Here is a 20,572-nt window from a genome sequence, read left to right on the forward strand (position 1 = left end):
TTTATTAGTGTTGGAGATTTATCAATTAAAAATGCTAACATTGAACAAATGGTATTGTAGAGTCTGGACATATGTACATGGTACGACATAAATCAAGGAAAATCTGATCCAAGTTGAAATTAGCTAAAGAATTGGCGTTTACAGAATTTATTTTACTTCGATTGTGTAGGAAGCTATATGCTTATAGACACACTTTTGAATCCGCTCCTGGAACCAACCAGTACTGAGCAATGAGTGTAAAGTTTCGTGCTCAAGGAAACAACGGCTGGTCCCTGACAGGGTTTGAACCCATGTGGCTAGCGATCATTAGATAACTAGTCCGACGTGTTAACCACTTGGCCATACCGCAACTCTAAAGAATTATGATTTGTCATTTACCTTTCCTTGAGGAAAATGAACAAAAACTTAATTTTTATACCATCCCTAACAAATGTAAATGTCTCAAAACTATAAATGAGCTAAAAATGGCAGTGTAGTCCAATATTCTTTATTGCATCTAAGTGACTGAAATATGTAGTGTTTACACTAAATAGTTAAAAAGAAAATACAGACTCTGTTAACTTGTTTTATTCCATTTATACTTTTCATACACACATCAATGCAATAAAACAGTAAGAAATTCACATCACAAAAACATAAAGTCATATAAAGAATATATTATGTTTTATGCAATAAAATATATTGAATTGAATTGATATTCCTATAAGTTGACAGTTAAGTTATCTAAATAGGTATGACAAAACTGAGAAGACAAGCAGCATACAATTGTATAACATGAATATGCAAACAAATAAACAAAGCTAAATTGGCAATTATTTACTCAAATTTTTTTGTGAGCCTTTGATACAATCGATTATAAGCGCTCCTATTTTCCATGTTTTTTTTTTTCATTTAAAAAGACTACATACTTGTTGAAACTCCATACATGGCAATTTATGTATGTTTCAAGAAAAACCATCCATTTGTATATACATGTATACAAAAGTAATTTAAGATAAACTTTGTTTGAAGTAAAACCATATACATGTATACATACATGTACATATATATGAATATAGAAAGTAATTTAAGATAAATTTTGTTTGAAGTAAAACCAATCATTCATATATCAAATATTCCATGTTGTTTTAAGTGCCTACAACAAAAGGTCACAATTGATGAATCAAACTTCAATGCAAAATTCAAACTGGGTAATTCAAAGTTACGACAGAGATGGTATCCTAAGAATGAAAAACTTTGTATTCTAGCACTTTTCTTAACAATGTAAACGATGACATATGTAATCTTGGGAAAATAAGAAATAATAAAACATTTCAATATCAAAATAGCATGTATGAAACAATAATGCAAGTAAATGAAAAATGCAAAACATCAAAATTAACAATGAATTCAAAAATGAAAATACATGTACATGATCAGTAATCAGTAAATACAATAAAAAATAACTTCATTCTTCCATATCCCTAGCTCATACCATGGATCAGTCATTGTAACAGTTAACAAAATTTACATACATTATTTCAATTTAAATTCAACAAAGATACTCCAGTGGCAGTTTTCCCTAGAAAATGCACATTAATTTTAGGCATATACAAAATGTACAAAACAATGCTAACATAATATCAACCTTTAAAGGCACATTATGCCTCAGAAATCCACATATACAAATTTCTTTAGAAATGTCAAACAAGTGTTTAATAATGTTTTAATAATGGATTTACCGCACATTAGATGTTTAACAGCTGAAGAAAGTAGTGCTGAGTTAGCAGTAATGTGTCATAAAGGTAGCAAAATGTAATCAAGGTAGTTTTTTTTACTTCCATACAAAATAGTAATTCACTATTACTATAGCAATTGCCAACAAAGCAAAAGAAGTAGTCTATTCATCTATATGGCAAAAAAAGTATTTTTTTAGGAAACTCTGACATGATACCAGAAATAAAAAAGTTTTGAGAAATAAAATGATAGCATTTGCAAGGCATATTGGGCCTTTAAATAGATAAAGGATAGAATATTAAACTCTTTCAAAATGAAATATTACAGGAACATTTAAATGATAGCTTTCTTACAGAAGTTAAATGATAAATACATTCTATTTGCAACCTGAATTATCAAATGACTCAAATTATTCACTCATTTTGCAAGAATTTAGCTTCCCTATAATTCACTTATTAGCATATTATGTTTAAGTCATATCCACACAGAAGTAAGGGACTATCTCTTTATTGAAAGTTTTAATCAATTCACCAAAATAAATGCAATGATTACTATGTTATTGTGGGATCAGTGAAACCCAATCAATATCTTATACAAAAAGTTCTTCGATATGTAACACAAAAATCTTAAAATTGTAACTAAATTATAAATGCCTAACCATTCAAAGCAAGACACAGAATAATACATATACATTTGAAATAGACTATAATATATTATCATATAGGACATATACAAAATCATTTATACTGTTATTAAATTCATGGACCAAACTTGCAATCTCTACCATATGTTCACTCAATGCACATAACTGTGTTGTCCAGTCTATTTCTGTTTCATGTTCCTCTGTTTTTTAACGAGGGTATGTAATTCTTCGTAGTAAGCAAGGTCTCGCCGATATACCTGGTTGAAGTGGTAAACCAGTTTCAAGAAACCATCGGTGATTTTCTTGTTCCGGGTATACTCCTCTAGAAGTTCGATATAGGGCTGAATGCTCGCCTTGCTGTCCCCTCGCCATAGCGCCAATTTGATCTTCATGGTACGACAATCGGTCTCACACTCATCCTCAGTTTTGTAAAAATCGTTGAAATCTATAATATACAGCCATAATAAAATTTTCTATTCATCCTGATAACTGGTTGATATCCCTAACAAAAAATGACATTTTTCAGAACTACAATTTGAAAATAAAACAAGAGCTGTCGGTAGGACAGCAACGCTCGACTATTCTTAGTGCTTGATAGTAAAAAAAATGCTTGATAGAGTTACCTCCTCCTGTTTACAGGTTGGGGTCATGATGGTGAACAAGTGTGCAAAGTTTCAAAGCCATATGTCAATGGACTTTGAAAATATTTGAACTATTACAAAAACTTTAACATTAGTGGTTACGCCGACACCGACGCTCGGGTGACTGCAATAGCTCTACTTATTCTTATCGAATAGTCGAGCTAAAAAAAGTGATTGTTGACAGATGATCTCTTTGAAGGTGGTAAATATCCACTGTAATTAGATTGAAAATCAAACAAGAGACCATGATGTCCATAATTCACACATTCTGGGATCCATTGCTAGTAAAGGCAATAATGAATCATGTATGCCAAGTGGTTAAGTAAGGACTTTGGCATTTGGGCCATTTGAAAGATTTACTTCAATGTATTACTAAAATGAATAAAACTGTTTAGGATAAAATACAAGAGGGCCATGATGGCCCTGAGGTCGCTCACCTGTATTTAGCCCCCCCCCCCCCCGGGCCAATTTTTACCCAAGGGCTTTTATTTGAACAGACTTGGTAGACACCCATAAGAAGATGTTTCATGCTAAACATCTAAGTTCTAGCTCATTGGGTTTTTTAAAAGAAGATTTTTTAAGTTTTTACTATACACATATAGTTAAAAACAATGACACCCCTGGGGCAGGGCCAGTTTTGACCCCCGAGCTTTTATTTGAACAAACTTTGTAGATATTTACTTAAAGATGTTTCATGTATAATATCTAAACTCAAGCTATTTGGGTTCTTTAAAAGAAGATTTTTTAAGTTTTTACTATATGCATATAGGGAAAATCTATGATCCCCTGGGGCAGGGCCAATTTTGACCTCAGGGCTTTTATTTGAACAAACTTGGTAGACACTCATTAGAAGATGTTTCATGCTAAATATCTTAGCTCTAGCTCTTTGGGTTCTTTAAAAGAAGATTTTTTAAGTTTTTACTATATGCATATAGGGAAAATCAATGACCCCCTGGGGCGGGGCCAATTTTGACCCCAGGGCTTTTATTTGAACAAACTTGGTAGACATTCACTAGAAGATGTTTAATGCCAAATATCTAGGCTCTAGCTTTTACAGTTCTTTAAAAGAAGATTTTTTAAGTTTTTACTATATGCATATAGGGAAAATCAATGACCCCCCGGGCCGGGGCCAATTTTGACCCCAGGGCTTTTATTTGAACAAACTTGGTAGACACTCACTAGAAGATGTTTCATGCCAAATATCTTAGCTCTAGCTCTTTGGGTTCTTTAAAAGAAGATTTTTTAAGTTTTTACTATATGCATATAGGGAAAATCAATGACCCCCTGTGGCGGGGCCAATTTTGACCCTAGGGCTTTTATTTGAACAAACTTGGTAGACACTCATTAGAAGATGTTTCATGCCAAATATCTAAGCTCTAGCTCTTACGGTTCTTTAAAAGAAGATATTTAAAGATTTTTCTTTCGGTTGCCATGGCAACCAGAGTTCTGCATGAAATGGAATTCTTTGAACAATCTTGATAGAGCTTCATACAAAGAGTATTCCTGCCAAGTTTCATTAACATTGGCCTTGCGGTATCATAGAAGATGTCCTTAGAATATTTAAAATGTGGACGGACGACAGACGACGGACGCCATTTGGTTGGCCATCCTAAAAGCTCACCTGCACTTTGTGCAAGGTGAGCTAATAAAAACTGCTGCAGAATACCAAACGGCTTCCCAACTCTTTTTATGATTTGAACAATACTGTACACATACATTCTGATGGACATTTTCCTTAAGTCACTTCATTTAATGATTATTTTGGTGGAGTAGAATACAAATTTAAAAACAAAAATCTTTTTTATGCCATCGCAGCATCTGCGATGCGATGGCATATAGCGATTCACATGTGTGTGTGTTTGTACGTGTGTTCTAAAGATTATATAGTGAAATTAAAAAATCTTCTTGTGAAAAACCACTTGTCCAATTTCAACCAAACTTGGCAGGATTGATCCATGGGTGAAGGGCTTCCAAAGTTGTTCAAAGAATTTCATTCCATGCAGAAATCTGGTTGCCATGGCAACCAAAAGGAATTATAAGAATAAATTTAAAAAATCTTCTTGTAAAGACCCCCAAGGCCTAGAGTATAGATATTTTGCATAAGGCATTGTCTGGTAGGCCTCTACCCAGATTATTCAAATTATAGCCCTGGGTCAAAATTGGCCCGCCTCGGGGGTCATTGATTCTCACTATACATGTATGTACATATAGTAAAAAGAACTGTGTCCAAAGGACACAGATGCCCCCACTGTGCAGATGTGCTCGTAAACAAGAGCATGCATATCTGTATGTATGATTTATGTCGAACTTTTTCATTCCACTGTTTCATTTCTGTACATATACCTAAAATGATCTACAGGTAACCTTATGTACATGTTAAATTAAATTACAAATGTAAAATTTATATGTTCAATTATTTATATGGTATATAGTGAAAAAATCAACAAAGGGCCATAATTCTGTTAAATTTGGTCACAGCAAAAATTCCTTCCTTTACTACTATCTACACATTGAAGCTGTTCATCCCTGGAAGTTTAAGCAAAATCTGCTATCCAGTTTAAGAGGAGTTGCGTTCACAAAATTTCTATATGGTATTATTATAGTGAAAAAATCAACAAAGGGCCATAATTCTGTTAATTTTGGTCACAGCATAAATTCCTTCCTTTACTTCCATCTACACATTAAGGTTGTTCATCCCTGGAAGTTTAAGCAAAATCTGCCATCCAGTTTAAGAGGAGTTGCGTTCACAAAATTTCTACATAGTATATAGTGAAAAAATCAACAAAGGGCCATAATTCTGTTAAATTTAGTCGCAGCGAAAATTCCTTCCTTTACTACCATCTACACATTAAGGTTGTTCATCCCTGGAAGTTTAAGCAAAATCTGCCATCCGGTTTGAGAGGAGTTGCTTCTCAAGATTTGGGGACGTACGGACAGATGTACGGACGGACGGACAAGTGCAACGCTATATTCTCCCCACTTTGTGGGGGCATAAAAACTAAAATACAGTAGACTCTCGTTATCTCGAAGTCATCGGGACCATCAAAAAATATCGAGATAACGAAATGTCGAGATAAAAGTATAAGGGTTTGATCAAGGCAGAAACTGATTTTTACAAAAGACATGCGCATTTCTTAAGTCAAATAAACTATGAATGGTATCTCAATGTCTTGTTTTCTTGAGCCTTATATTGCGGTCAATATTTCACAAAACTACATTAGCGGATGTTTCCTAGCGGAAGTACGGGAGTCTGAGATAAAAACACATGGCGAGATTTACTCAGTAATACACTACTACGTGTAAAGTGAAAACCTGGTCGATGCAGACATCCTCATGTTTGGTTATCAGGCCCTTCTTGAGATTATTCCATCGCTTTCTGATTTTTTGATGTTTTGAAACAATATTGCAATGATAATGTTTCTATACTTCCACTATTTCATTTTAAGTCATAATAGATTCAATACAACATTCGAATATTTGATAAAAAACGGAAAATTCACTCGTTTTAGAAACTAGAACTCTGCGAGTCGGATGTGTCGCCTTGTGAACAATATAGTTTAGGAGAAATGGCCAGGACAAAAATGAAATATGAGAAATAACAAAGGGCAATAACTAATAAATTAATAAGTGCAGAGCAGCAGTTTCTGTGCACTGCACTTCTTATCAATAAGATCTATCATTCTATGATGTTTCAAGTCCATATTTTTTATAATTTATGAGAAATAGCCTGGACAAAAATAAAGTATGAAAATTAATAAAGGGTAATCACTCACAAATAAGAAGTGCAGAGTACCGGTTCTTGTACACTGCACTTTTTCTTAATGAAATCTATCATCCTAGTCCATAGCTTTCATACTTGAGGAGAAATGACCAGGACAAAAATAAAGTAAGAAAATCAACAAAGGGCAATAACTCAAAAAATAAGAAATGTAGAGTATCAGTTCTTATGCACTGCACTTTTTCTTAATGAGATCCATCATCCTATGAAGTTTCAAGTCCATAACTTTTATACTTTCGGAGAAATGGCCTAGACAAAAATTAAGTATGAAAATTAACAAAGGGCCATAACTCAAAAAATAAGAAATGCAGAGTACCGATTCTTGTGCACTGCACTTCTTCTTAACCCATTACTTCATATACACGCCTTTTAACGCCCTTTTCACCCCCCCCCCTTTTTGTTGTCTCAAATGATGAAAAAATGCCTTATTTAGGCCCCAAACACTTGTTTTTGTTTGAGAAATGTTGTTAAAAAAAATGACCTCTTTTTCGGCGCGGCCCCCCATCCAAAAGATACATCTGGGGGTTGCCAAAAGGGGGATGTGCCCCCTTCTGTTTGGGGGGTTTGAAGGGGGGCGAAGTCCCCCTCATCGCCAAGAAAATTTTGGACTTGTGAGAGGCTGTAAATGACCCCAGATTGATCATAAGGTAACGTGTGACCAACGCTGAAAAGCATTTGACTCTATCTCAATCCATTGAGAAATTGCAGCACTTTGAAATCAATTTTGATGGAAAAAATCAACGCAAATAGTGATTTTTTGGCAATTTTGAGATGTCCCTCGTTGCCATGGTAACAGAAAATTTAAGCCTGAGCATTTTTGTTGCAAGGGCAATGGTCCAGTCAACATTTGTGCCAAGTTTGATTAGTGTTGAAGCAGTTTTAATAGTATTATAGCAATTTGAACTTGTAACGGGAGACTTTTCAATGAAAAACAGCCATTTTTCACAAAATGCTCATGAAGTAATGGGTTAATGAAAAAAATAAAAAAATCTACAAAACAACAATTTTTCTTCAAATTTATATGACAGGCCATGTTTAAACATGAAAAAACGCGATTTAGGGTAATTTCAAGTATTTTCATCATTTTTCTGTTAACCATTACTTCATATACACGCCTTTTAACGCCCTTTTCACCCCCCCCCCCTTTTTGTTGTCTAAATGATGAAAAAATGCCTTATTTAGGCCCCAAACACTTGTTTTTGTTTGAGAAATGTTGTTAAAAAAAATGACCTCTTTTTCGGCGCGGCCCCCCATCCAAAAGATACATCTGGGGGTTGCCAAAAGGGGATGTGCCCCCTTCTGTTTGGGGGTTTGAAGGGGGCGGAGTCCCCCTCATCGCCAAGAAAATTTTGGACTTGTGAGAGGCTGTAAATGACCCCAGATTGATCATAAGGTAACGTGTGACCAACGCTGAAAAGCATTTGACTCTATCTCAATCCATTGAGAAATTGCAGCACTTTGAAATCAATTTTGATGGAAAAAATCAACGCAAAATAGTGATTTTTGGCAATTTTGAGATGTCCCCTCGTTGCCATGGTAACAGAAAATTTAAGCCTGAGCATTTTGTTGCAAGGGCAATGGTCCAGTCAACATTTGTACCAAGTTTGATTAGTGTTGAAGCAGTTTTTAATAGTATTATAGCAATTTGAACTTGTAACGGGAGACTTTTCAATGAAAACAGCCATTTTTCACAAAATGCTCATGAAGTAATGGGTTAATGAAAAAAAATAAAAAATCTACAAAACAACAATTTTTCTTCAAATTTATATGACAAGGCCATGTTTAAACATGAAAAAACGCGATTTAGGGTAATTTCAAGTATTTTCATCATTTTCTGTTAACCCATTACTTCATATACACGCCTTTTAACGCCCTTTTCACCCCCCCCCCCTTTTTGTTGTCTCAAATGATGAAAAAAATGCCTTATTTAGGCCCAAACACTTGTTTTTGTTTTGAGAAATGTTGTTAAAAAAATGACCTCTTTTTCGGCGCGGCCCCCCATCCAAAAGATACATCTGGGGGTTGCCAAAAGGGGGATGTGCCCCCTTCTGTTTGGGGGGTTTGAAGGGGGGCGAAGTCCCCCTCATCGCCAAGAAAATTTTGGACTTGTGAGAGGCTGTAAATGACCCCAGATTGATCATAAGGTAACGTGTGACCAACGCTGAAAAGCATTTGACTCTATCTCAATCCATTGAGAAATTGCAGCACTTTAAAATCAATTTTGATGGAAAAAATCAACGCAAAATAGTGATTTTTGGCAATTTTGAGATGTCCCTCGTTGCCATGGTAACAGAAAATTCAAGCCTGAGCATTTTGTTGCAAGGGCAATGGTCCAGTCAACATTTGTACCAAGTTTGATTAGTGTTGAAGCAGTTTTTATAGTATTATAGCAATTTGAACTTGTAACGGGAGACTTTTCTATGAAAACAGCCATTTTTTACAAAATGCTCATGAAGTAATGGGTTAATAAGATCTATCATCCTATGAAGTTTCAAGTCCATAGCTTTTATACTTAAGAAGAAATGGCCCGGACAAAATTAAAGTATGAAAATAAACAAAGGGCAATAACTCAAAAAATAAGAAATGCAGAGTATCTGTTCTTGTTCACTGCACTTCTTCTTAATGAGATCTATCATCCTATGAAGTTTCAAGTCCATAGCTTTTTTAGTTGAAGGGAAATGGCCCGGACAAAATTAAAGTATGAAAATTAACAAAGGGCAATAACTCAAAAATTAAGAACTGCAGAGTACCGGTCCTTGTGCACTGCGCTTCGGGTTATTGAAAGAAGCATGCATACCAAGTTTGAAGTCAATCAGACTTATAGTGACTGAGTTATGCTCCGGACAAGCTTTAGGGGAAACAGACAACGACGCCGCCGACACAGACGCCGCTGCCGACTAAAGTAACCCCTATATGTCACCTTTTCAAGGCGACACAAAAAGTCAATGAACACAATAATTAGATTAACTTTTATTAAAACAGCTCGACTTGTTACAAATACAATTATCATTATGACATGCGCTCTTGAGCGATCATCGTCTGGTTTGTGTTTTTCACATCTCTGCGAAAAATTATAAGTCGAGATAAACAAAGGATAATAGTGTGAAAATAACTGTTGGGACTGAAATTTTACATCGAGATACTGAAAAAATCAAAATAAAAATATCGAGATAAACAAATATTTCCAATATAGATAAAGAAGGAAGGAAATCGGGACTTTCAAAATTTCATCGAGATAACGAAATATCGAGAAAAGCGATGTCGAGATAACGATAATTGACTGTACCTTCTTGTTTGAAGGTACAAGGCTTAGAGCTTTGATATTTGGTATATGATATCATCTATAGGTACTCTACAGAAGTTGTTCAAATTTTGCCTCTAGTGTCAAAATTAGCCCCGCCCCGGGGGTCATAGGTTTTTCTTACATGTATATAGTAAAAACTTTATAAAAATCATCTTCTCTAAATTGACAAAGGCTAGAGGTAAGATATTTTGCATGAAACATTGTGTGGTAAACCTCTAGCAAGATTGTTCAAATTATAGCCCTGGTGTCAAAATTGGCCACGCCCCGGGGGTCATTGATTTTCACTATGTACATGAACATATAGTAAAAAAATTAAAAATCTTATTGTCTGAAGGTACAAGGCTTAGAGCTTTGATATTTCGTATATGATATCATCTATAGGTACTCTACCAAAGTTGTTTAAATTATGCCTCTCTAAGTGTTAAAATTGCCCTGCCCCAGAGGCGATAGTTTTCCTTAAATGTATATAGTAATAACTTGAAAAATCATCTCCTCTGAATTGACAAAGGCTAGAGGTTAGATATTTGGCATGAGACTTTGTGTAGTGAACCTCTACCAAGATTGTTCAAATTATAGCCCTGGGGTCTACAGCTTAGATATTTGACATGAAATGTTGTTTGGTGGACCTGTATCAAGATTGTTTGAATTAAACCCTTGGGTCAAAATTTTGCCTTGCCAGGGCTAGCACTGGCAAATTTTTTCTTTGAGCCAATTTTTCGCGGCGAAAATTGCCTGCCTGTATTTTATTTTCAAATCAGGCAATGATACCGCATGAGATATTTAGAAAAACATAAACTATATCCAACTTTATTTTGGTAGCTACATTTTTATCATATTAACAAATCTTACATATATAATTTACAGTCAGTAATCATATAAAAGCTTAGAGGTCAGTAACTATAACACTTGCCTAAAGTTAGGCAGCAAGGTTCCCTTTAAATCTATGACAATCACAATAAGGTCAATCTTATTCATTTTTTTCAAGAATACTCTGTAAAGCTTCAAATGTCAAATAAATTCCTTCTCAATGGTATGTTTTTGGAGCCATGATTAGGTCAGGTTTTATTGACAATAACCCCCCCCCCGGAAAAAATAAAAATAAAAATAAAACAAACTCAAAATGCCTTTGATCTGTTTATCAAAAACTATAAAATTTACTGGTCAAGTCACCAACTGCAGAACATAATTTGTCGCTAATTCATAGACAACTGTTGATTTGATTAGCGATAATCATGAGATGCCGCTAGTTTTTGTTTCATATTGTATATTAAGAGTGTATATTCAACAATCTGTATTTTCACACCAATTAGTGTCATATTTATCAGTTGATAAACATGTAAACATACCGCCAGGTCAGTGTATTAGACTGGGTCACTGTACATTTTTCATTCAGAGGGGAAGTTACAAATATAAACCAATAAATTTGGACTATGTGCACATTTTTATTTGTAAAATTGAATTTTGATATCAGGTGACCTAGATTTTGATGATGTGACCTACTTTTTTGTCCTTTAATGTGCAGCTATGAAATTTGAACCATGTGCACAGATTTAAGATGTAAAATTAACTATGATATCAGCTGGCCTAGAATTTGACAAAGTGTCTTACTATGTTGTCCTTTAATGTACAGTCATGGAATTTTTGCCATGTGAAATATGACTTTCACCACCAAATTCACTAGACTCAACTGCATTGATAGATTCCTACTCTGATCTTTTATTTGAATAACATTAGATTTAACCACTTATCTGAAAAAATTCTGTTCCTACATTACTATTTAGTGTTGTATTAATGTGGTGGCATAGCATTTTTCACAAATGCAATCTTGTTTTTTTTTTACTTTTTTTATTACTTTTACCTGTGCACTCACCATTTACACGTAGCTGGGCATAATGTCACTTTAAACTGATTGAGCAGAATCTGTGTTTTCTAAATTACATTTATTAAGGAACTTACCAACAGTTTCATTACAAGCACAGACTGCCATTGAAAATGGTATATTCAGCTTGATAGGTAGTCCACCATTTTTATGAAGGTAGTTAACCACGCATTGAAACACAAACTTCTTCTTCTTCCCGTGATAATAGCAATCATCTGACCAATCGTCCGGACACAGTCTCTTTAATGTTGCTTTCTTTTTCTCTGGCTAAAATTTTACAAAAAATATCAGATCATATAATAAGAGTCATTACTGTGATGTAACATTATTTTTCACACACTGATTCTTGGCTTCCATTACTTTTAATGGTTTTAATTCTAAAGTCTGCTAGCAAGAATGATATCACATTATTTTTTAATCATCATTTGAGCTGCGTCACGACAAAACCAACATAGTGCGTTTGCGACCAGCATGGATCCAGACCAGCCTGTGCATCTGCGCAGTCTGATCAGGATCCATACTGTTCGCTATCAGTTTTACTGTTCGCTATCAGTTTCTCTACTTATAATAGGATTGGATCCTGATCAGACTGCGCAGGCTGGTCTGAATACATGCTGGTCGCAAACGCACTATGTTGGTTTTGTCATGACGCGGCTCAATTAATGAATCCATGTTACCAAAGCATCACTCATTCATGTACCTTCAGAATAGGTAATAAACCTAAAACTGTATTCTGTACATGCATTAATGTAAACTTTGCACTCAGTATCAACAAACACCTCAATATGAAAAACTTTATGTTTACAGGAATGAAAGACAAATGGTGATATGGAGATGTATAAGCTGTCTTCAAATGAATAAGAATAAAACAAAATTGTATCTCGAATATGAAAACAAGATTCATCAGTATGTAGATCTCACACTGTACATATTTCACTATCTGGGCTGGCTTCTTCAGTTTGACAAATACAGCTACTGGTATAAATAAGGATAAGGTTATATATATCACAAAGATGCTGTGAATTTCATTACAGATTTCCTTCTATAACTTTTAGTCTGATCTTTTCAAGCACAGAAAAGCTTTTTGACTTCCAAAAACAAGCTGGATTGTATAATATCTTGCTGCTCTGACAAGTAATATTATTATACACTGTATAGTTGAAGCATATGACATGAACTTTACTTAAACAGCATTACCTTAGCAGGAGGTGTTGAGGTTGAAACACTCGATACTGAAATACTGCCCTGGAAACTAGAAGCTCCAATGCCAGATGGAGTTGTTGATGTCCCAGAAGCACCGGCACTTGATGCTGTAACAGTTGTTGTCGGTGGAGGGCGAACAATTGTAAATGGGACGCTTGCTTGATACAGGTAAGCTGAAATAATTATATCATCCATTCTTAACTCCAATTATTAACTAGAACTGCCACTATCATGGCGTGAATACCCCCGCATACCACTTTGTCAGAATCAACAGTGGCCATTTAGAGCTCAAGGACAACCTCCCTGCCAAATCTGAGGTTACTAAGCCAGTGCATTGCTAAGTTATGTATTCTACATGCTTCAAATGTGAAAATGTCAAAATCAATACACTGCGGACAGGCATTCTTTAGCAATTGAGAAGAAAAGCTTTTTTTTTTGTCAAGGTCCCTGTGACCTTGACCTTTGACTCAGTGACCTCAAAATCAATAGGGGTCACCTTATGGTCATGATCAACATCCATGCCAAATATGAAGACTATGGGTCAAAGGAATCTTAAGTTAATGGGTGGACGACCTTTTGAAGTCAAAGTCCCTGTGACCTTGACCTTTGATCCAGTGACCTCAAAATCAAAAGGGGTCATCTACTAATCATGACTAACTTCCATTCCAAATATGAAGACTGTGGGTCAAAGGAATCTAAAGTTGTTGGGCGGACAAGCTTTTTATAGTCAAGGCCCCTGTGACCTTGACCTTTGACCTGGTGACCTCAAAGTCAATAGGGGTCATCTACTAATCATGACTAACCTCCATGCCAAATATGAAGACTGTGGGTCAAAGGAATCTAAAGTTATTGGGCGGACAAGCTTTTTGAAGTCAAGGCCCCTGTGACCTTGACCTTTGACCTGAAAATCAATAGGGGTCATCTACTAATCATGACTAACCTCCATGCCAAATATGAAGACTGTGGGTCAAAGGAATCTTAAGTTATTGGGCGGACAAGCTTTTTGAAGTCAAGGCCCTTGTGACCTTGTCCTTTGACCTGGTGACCTCAAAGTCAATAGGGGTCATCTACTAATCATGACTAACCTCCATGCCAAATATGAAGACTGTGGGTCAAAGGAATCTTAAGTTATTGAGCGGACAAGCTTTTTGAAGTCAAGGCCCCTGTGATCTTGACCTTTGACCTGGTGACCTCAAAGTCAATAGGGATCATCTACTAATCATGACTAACCTCAATGCCAAATATGAAGACTAAGGGTCAAAGCAATCTTAAGTTATTGGGCGGACAAGCTTTTTTGAAGTCAAGGCCCCTGTGACCTTGACCTTTGACCTCAAAATCAATAGGGGTCATCTACTAATCATGACTAACCTCCATGCCAAATATGAAGACTGTAGGTCAAAGGAATCTTAAGTTATTGGGCGGACAAGCTTTTTGAAGTCAAGGCCCCTGTGACCTTGACCTTTGACCTGGTGACCTCAAAATCAATAGGGGTCATCTACTAATCATGACTAACCTCCATGCCAAATATGAAGACTAAGGGTCAAAGGAATCTTAAGTTATTGGGCGGACAAGAAAAAACCGACGGACAACCTGATTTCAGTATACCCCCCTTACAACTTTGTTGTGCGGGGGTATAATAATATAAAGAGTTAACCTGTTACTGCACGTAGGTGACGATGTAATTACATCATCTCATTCACTGATGTTCTTTAAAGCTGGAAAATTATAAACGGGTTTCATTTGACCCTTGAAACAGGGTTTTGACCCCTGAAATTTCAAAAATGTTCATTTTGACCCTTGAGAATTTCCATCCAAGGGTCAAATTTTATATATAAAATTCTTTTGACCCTTCAAAAACGTCATTGGTGCTTCGTTTTGACCCATGAATTTTGAGTGTTAGTGGAACCCCTGATACAATAAATGGAAATGGTGGCATCAATTGCTGGTTGATATATATGAATCAACTCCACCGAAGTAATTTTAAATTCTTAGAGAATATTGATTAATACATATAAGGTAGTATTCACCATAAATGCCTTAAAGTTAACCTGTTTAAATCTACTGTTAGATCAAACAATAAGGAATACCAGCAAGACCAACAAAAGTTGATTTTTTTTGTAAGGTCATATAGCGACTTTCCGGCTTAACTTGTCGAGGAAGACCTCAGATACCCCTCTGTACATTTTTCAAGCACAAACAGAGTAGAACTACCGGCACCCTGTAAGCTAGCTGCATAGCTTTATCACAAGAAGAATCAAAAAATTCATGGGCGGCTTGAACCTACAGCGGTGAGAGGCAAGTGGTTTGAAGCTAATGACCTTAACCAATCAACCACAAATGTTCCAAAGTAAGTTATATTAACTCTATGGTTTGAAAGTAAAATGTGTACAATGATAACATTTTGTTGAATTTATACAACAGAATCTATAAGCCCTGCTTAATTTTATTTTATATTTATGCCAACAACAAGTTTCATTTTCAGTCTATTATCTTTGTAGCAAATGAATCCATAGAATGGCATATCCAAACTATATACTACATCAAGGCACAGGTTATTTGCACAGTACAACAACATAATAAATCACATACGTTTCTCCTGTCGTGGAATATAGGTGGAGCATTCTCCTGGCAGTTTGTGACCCACGTCAAACACGTTCAATAGATTGGCATCCACCGAGTTGAAGTAGAAGACAAACTTGAAGAGACTGTGCCACACTTCAGATTTGTCATACTTCTCCAGTTGTGTGATCAATGGTTTCATTATAACTTTACAATCCTGTGGCCATCTTTCAATCTTTTCCTTACACTGTGCAAATCCTCTCACCATATAATCCTCCACAAGAAAGTAAAGACGAGCCTCTGAAATATACATGTAAACATTACAGCACTGTTTAAAATGTTTATTTCTTATTTACCTTAAGTAATTACTGTAAAATCATTTATTATTCGTGGGGCACAAATTTTCGTGGTTTTTGTGGGTAGGTCAATACACGAATTTAAGATCAAGGAAAATTTTATCCAACAAATATTTCTTGCCATGTCTCTATTCTATACATTACAAACATGCATCGGCGCTTTTCCGCCGATTTTTGTGTAATGAATGCCAAGAGGCAAGGATTAAATTTATTGACAAGTGCTGTGTGATTAAGATATGTACATGCGGTAAGTAAAATGCGCTGCGATTAAGTGTAAGATTACTTTGCATTAGGTTATTTATTTTATTCCTTTAAAAGAAATTGAAAATCCACGAATTTAAGAACCCATGAAAATGCCCGTTTTGATAAAACCACAAAATTTCATGCCCACGAATATAAGTGAATTTGCAGTATCCATCACTGTGATGGTAGTTTACATTTGATGCTCCTTTTAAAGTTTTTACGTTATTACAATTTTTATTTATCTTTATTGATTCATTCATAACTGCCATTTAAATACTTAACAATTGACAGTGATCTAATATGCCCTTCCATACAATAATTCAGATACACGCAAAATAAGCATATTTTTAGAATATCAAAATTATGCAGACATGAAAAGCAGTAAGTTGGACAGTTAACCATAGAACCTGTATCATTTTCATACCAAAGACTTGTTATACAAAAGTGACAGTTGCGGTGTTGGTAGTTTATCCTTGGAATAACAGCAGTTAAAGCCACTTTGAATTCACCAGAGCAGAGAAGTTACAGTAGTTAACAATATTCAAATTATACAATGACTTGTGTATCCATAGTTTATATTGTCATTTATGAATTTCAGGATTCAAATGGCTGGTGTTTATACTGTATCAACACTAGCAGTGTAACAAGCATGTAAGTAACAAAACATTGGTCATCAATTCAATCATACACCTCTACCTCATACACCACTTTTATACAAATACTAGTCTGTTTCAAATAATTGGTTTTATTACATATCCGTGCCACTTTTGCAAATTTTGTAAAAATGATATTGCATGGCCATGCATATATTTTGAGTGACGTCATTTGTGTTATACAAACATAATGTAAAGATGTGCTAAATGTTAGCCTTACACTTTAGGCGCATCAGTTATAGAATTGATCATTTTCACTGTAAAGAGTTCTTTTTTAGGCATGTGATATAAGGAATATTATATACATGTAAATTCATAAGTTAATTTTTTAAACTTGTTGAATACAATAATATTATGCTTACCAGAGGCTCATATAATATAATGCTATTCAACTTGTTTGATAAATTCAGTATTGAATTGTACACTCCTTTAATATCAGCTAGTCAGTGCTAACATTAACTAGAACTATCTCTGAATGCGATTCATACCCCCACCAATGTCCTTGACAGAAGACGACTTGGAAAGGTGGTTAAGGGAATAACTTTAGAGGCACAAATACAATACATAAAAAGAAATTATCTCTGGTGAAAAAAAAGACAAATTGTACAGGTAATAGTATGAATATATATTGTCAAATCATGTTCGAAACAGTTACAAATAACCATTCATTTTCCCAATGTACTAGTAACAGTACTAAAACAAACAAAAGCAGACAGTGAAGTTGAGAAAATAGCATAATTATGTCAAAATGTAACTAAGAGTGGAAAAACTTTGCATACTGAGCTTACTTGTGACCCTTCATATATTATATAGTTTCAAGTGAATATCTGTTCTACTTTCAGAAACATTTAAGTATTAATGGTTATATCAGAACATTTTCTAAGTCTAAAAGGGGTATAACTTGTGTCATAATTCAATGGAATTGTAGAATTTTTGTCATCTGAGCTTGCTTGTAACCATTCATATAAATTTTAAGTTTCTAGTAAATATCTGTTCTGGTATAAGAAATATTATAGTAAATAAATTTAAAGACATAAAAATGGACTTAACTTTGTCAAAATACAATACAAATGTATCCCCCCCCCCCCACACTTTTTTTAGTTATGAAACTTGACCTGCATATCTTACTTGCGACACACCGTATATATTTGAAGTTCAAATGATTATCTGTTCTAGTTTTAGAAATATTCAAGTACATGTTAAAATTTAAGAACATTTTCTAAGTCAATTTTTGACCTTCAAGTGTGGCCTTAACCTTAAGCTGGAACAAGGGTAAGATAGGTTCTGCACATTGCCAAGTTGGGGTGAACATTTGAGTCAAGTTTGAAGAAAATCCTTCCATTAGTATAGGATTTATAGAGCGGAGACACAACATATTGTCTAATATTGATTGAATGTAAATTTAAAGACTTAAAAAGGGGCATAACTTTGTCAAAATGCAATACAGAGTTATGAAACTTGACCTGCATATCTTATTTGTGACACCTCATATATCTTTTAAGTTTCAAGCAAATACCTGTGCTAGTTTCAGAAATATTCAAGTACATGGTAAAATTTAAGAACATTTTCTAAGTCAATTTTTGACCTTCAAGTGTGACCTTGACCTTAAGCCGGCACAAAGGTAACATGGGTTCTACACATAACCTTGTTGAGGTGAACATTTGAAAAAAATTCTTCCATTAGTATAGGATTTATAGAGTGGAGACATGACATATTGTCTAATATTTGATTGTATGTAAATTTGAAGACTTAAAAAGGGAGCATAACTTGACCCTTGACCTGCATATCTTAATATACATTTTAAGTTTAAAGCATAAACCTTTTCCAGTTTCAGAAATATTCAAATACATGTTGAAATTTAAGAATATTTTCTAAGCCAATTTTTGACCTTCAAGTGTGACCTTGACCTTAAGCCGGCAAATGAGTAACATGGGTTCTGCACATTACCTTGTTGAGGTGAATATTTGACCCAATATTGAAGAAAATCTTTCAATTTGTGTAGGACTTACAGAGCGGACACGACATACTGTCTAATATTTGATTGTTTGATATTTGACCTTCAATTGTGACCTTGACCTTGAGGTGGTACATGGGCAACATGGGTTCTGCATATCCCCTTGTTGAGGTGAACATTTGAGCCAAGTGTGAAGAAATCCTTCAATTGGTATAGGATTTATAGAGTGGACACGACAATGGAGACAGACAGACCGACCGAAGCGACAAAGCTAATCCATTATAGCCGCCCCCCCCCCAATTCTGTGGTTGGGGTAAAATAAACTATGAAATATATGAATAACTAAATGAAGCAATCCAAATTTTAAGGATACCTCTTCTATTGTGGTATATTGGGCAACATAAACAAGTTTGTTCCCTTCACTAAAGAAATAAAGATGTCATGTAAAAATCAAAGTTATCTGCAATAAAAAATATTATAAATATTTACAGATATAATAATGCAATAACTATTGAATAATGTATGGATATTTACCTGGTCTCTTTTTGTCACAAGTACAGATCAGTCTGCTGAATCTACTACCATGTTTTTTCTGTAGTTTTTTATGTGGTGTATAACACTGGGTCAATGTATACTGGTAGGTTGGATTACCCAACGACGATCATTGTACTATATCATTTCGTAGGACACGGATCACCAGCTTCTGCTATCATTCAAATCAACTGAATGTACCAAAGTTGAAGATCCAGCATTGATTGGTAACAGGATGATGCTTCCAGCCATCTGATTGGTTGACTGGGAAGATGTTGAAGCCATCTGATTGGTTGACCCAGACAAAGCTACTAGCGCCTGCTTGTTAGCCTACAAGGGAAGAAAAAAAAAACTTACTCAGTGTCACATTTTGTAACACTGGCTTTTTGATCAGTGGCATTTTCTTTCAAACTTGACAATTGTCTTACAAATAAAAAATGTAGTTAATATTAATTTTCTGTTTCAGTGTTTTTTTTTTCTTTTGCAATGTAAATAAAAGAAAGAAAAATGCAAAGCCATCACAAACTTGCAAAATTAGAATATTGTAAATTCAAAATTTTCTTCTTAAAAATTCTGAAGTGGCAAGCAAATATGTTTTGGTTTTTTGATACAATACAATGTAAGCAGAAGTAAGCGGCAGAACGTAAAACAAAATAAAAATATAAACAGTGAACCTGACATTAATCTTTGTGTATCATTATTTCAAATTTCGTTATTTCTGTATTACAAGACAAATTGATGTTTTATATTGTAATTTTTATCCTTAGAAAGAAATTCAAAAGAAAATGTCCTGATTTCAATCCAGCAAATTGTTTTTTACCATTCTATCCAACTACGACACCCTTCAATGCAATAACCAGGTTATTTTGATCCGTTATACAAATATTTAAGAAAATTTCTTTCTCTTTTTCCCTCTAATCTAATTGTTTAACTGACTGTTTGCTGTTCACTCTTATAGCTCTGTATATTCTCTATATGTATTTTGCTTACTTGTCTTCTAGGATATAGAAAACCACCCTATGTGTATTGATTAACTTTGACATATGTGTAATGTGGTTTTTGGGTTTTTTTTGATTCTCCCAGCATTACACTCGCGCCATCACCAATCATCC

The 20,572-nt window shown here is 34.7% G+C and overlaps 1 protein-coding gene across 1 annotated transcript; it reads right to left on the minus strand.

Annotated features, from left to right (window-relative positions):
- Window positions 1–551: 551 nt before the first annotated feature.
- Window positions 552–19,531, minus strand: LOC132713485 (uncharacterized; the record flags this gene model as incomplete). The annotated part of the gene is given in 5 exon segments (XM_060696107.1): window positions 552–2,804; window positions 12,039–12,228; window positions 13,159–13,337; window positions 15,754–16,023; window positions 19,464–19,531. Coding segments are annotated over 5 exon segments (973 nt in total), but the record flags the coding sequence as incomplete, so codon positions are not given.
- Window positions 19,532–20,572: the final 1,041 nt, after the last annotated feature.

Source organism: Ruditapes philippinarum, unplaced genomic scaffold (genome assembly GCF_026571515.1).
Source record: "Ruditapes philippinarum isolate M1 unplaced genomic scaffold, ASM2657151v2 ctg2184_1_1_1_1, whole genome shotgun sequence".
NCBI classification, from domain to species: domain Eukaryota; kingdom Metazoa; phylum Mollusca; class Bivalvia; order Venerida; family Veneridae; genus Ruditapes; species Ruditapes philippinarum.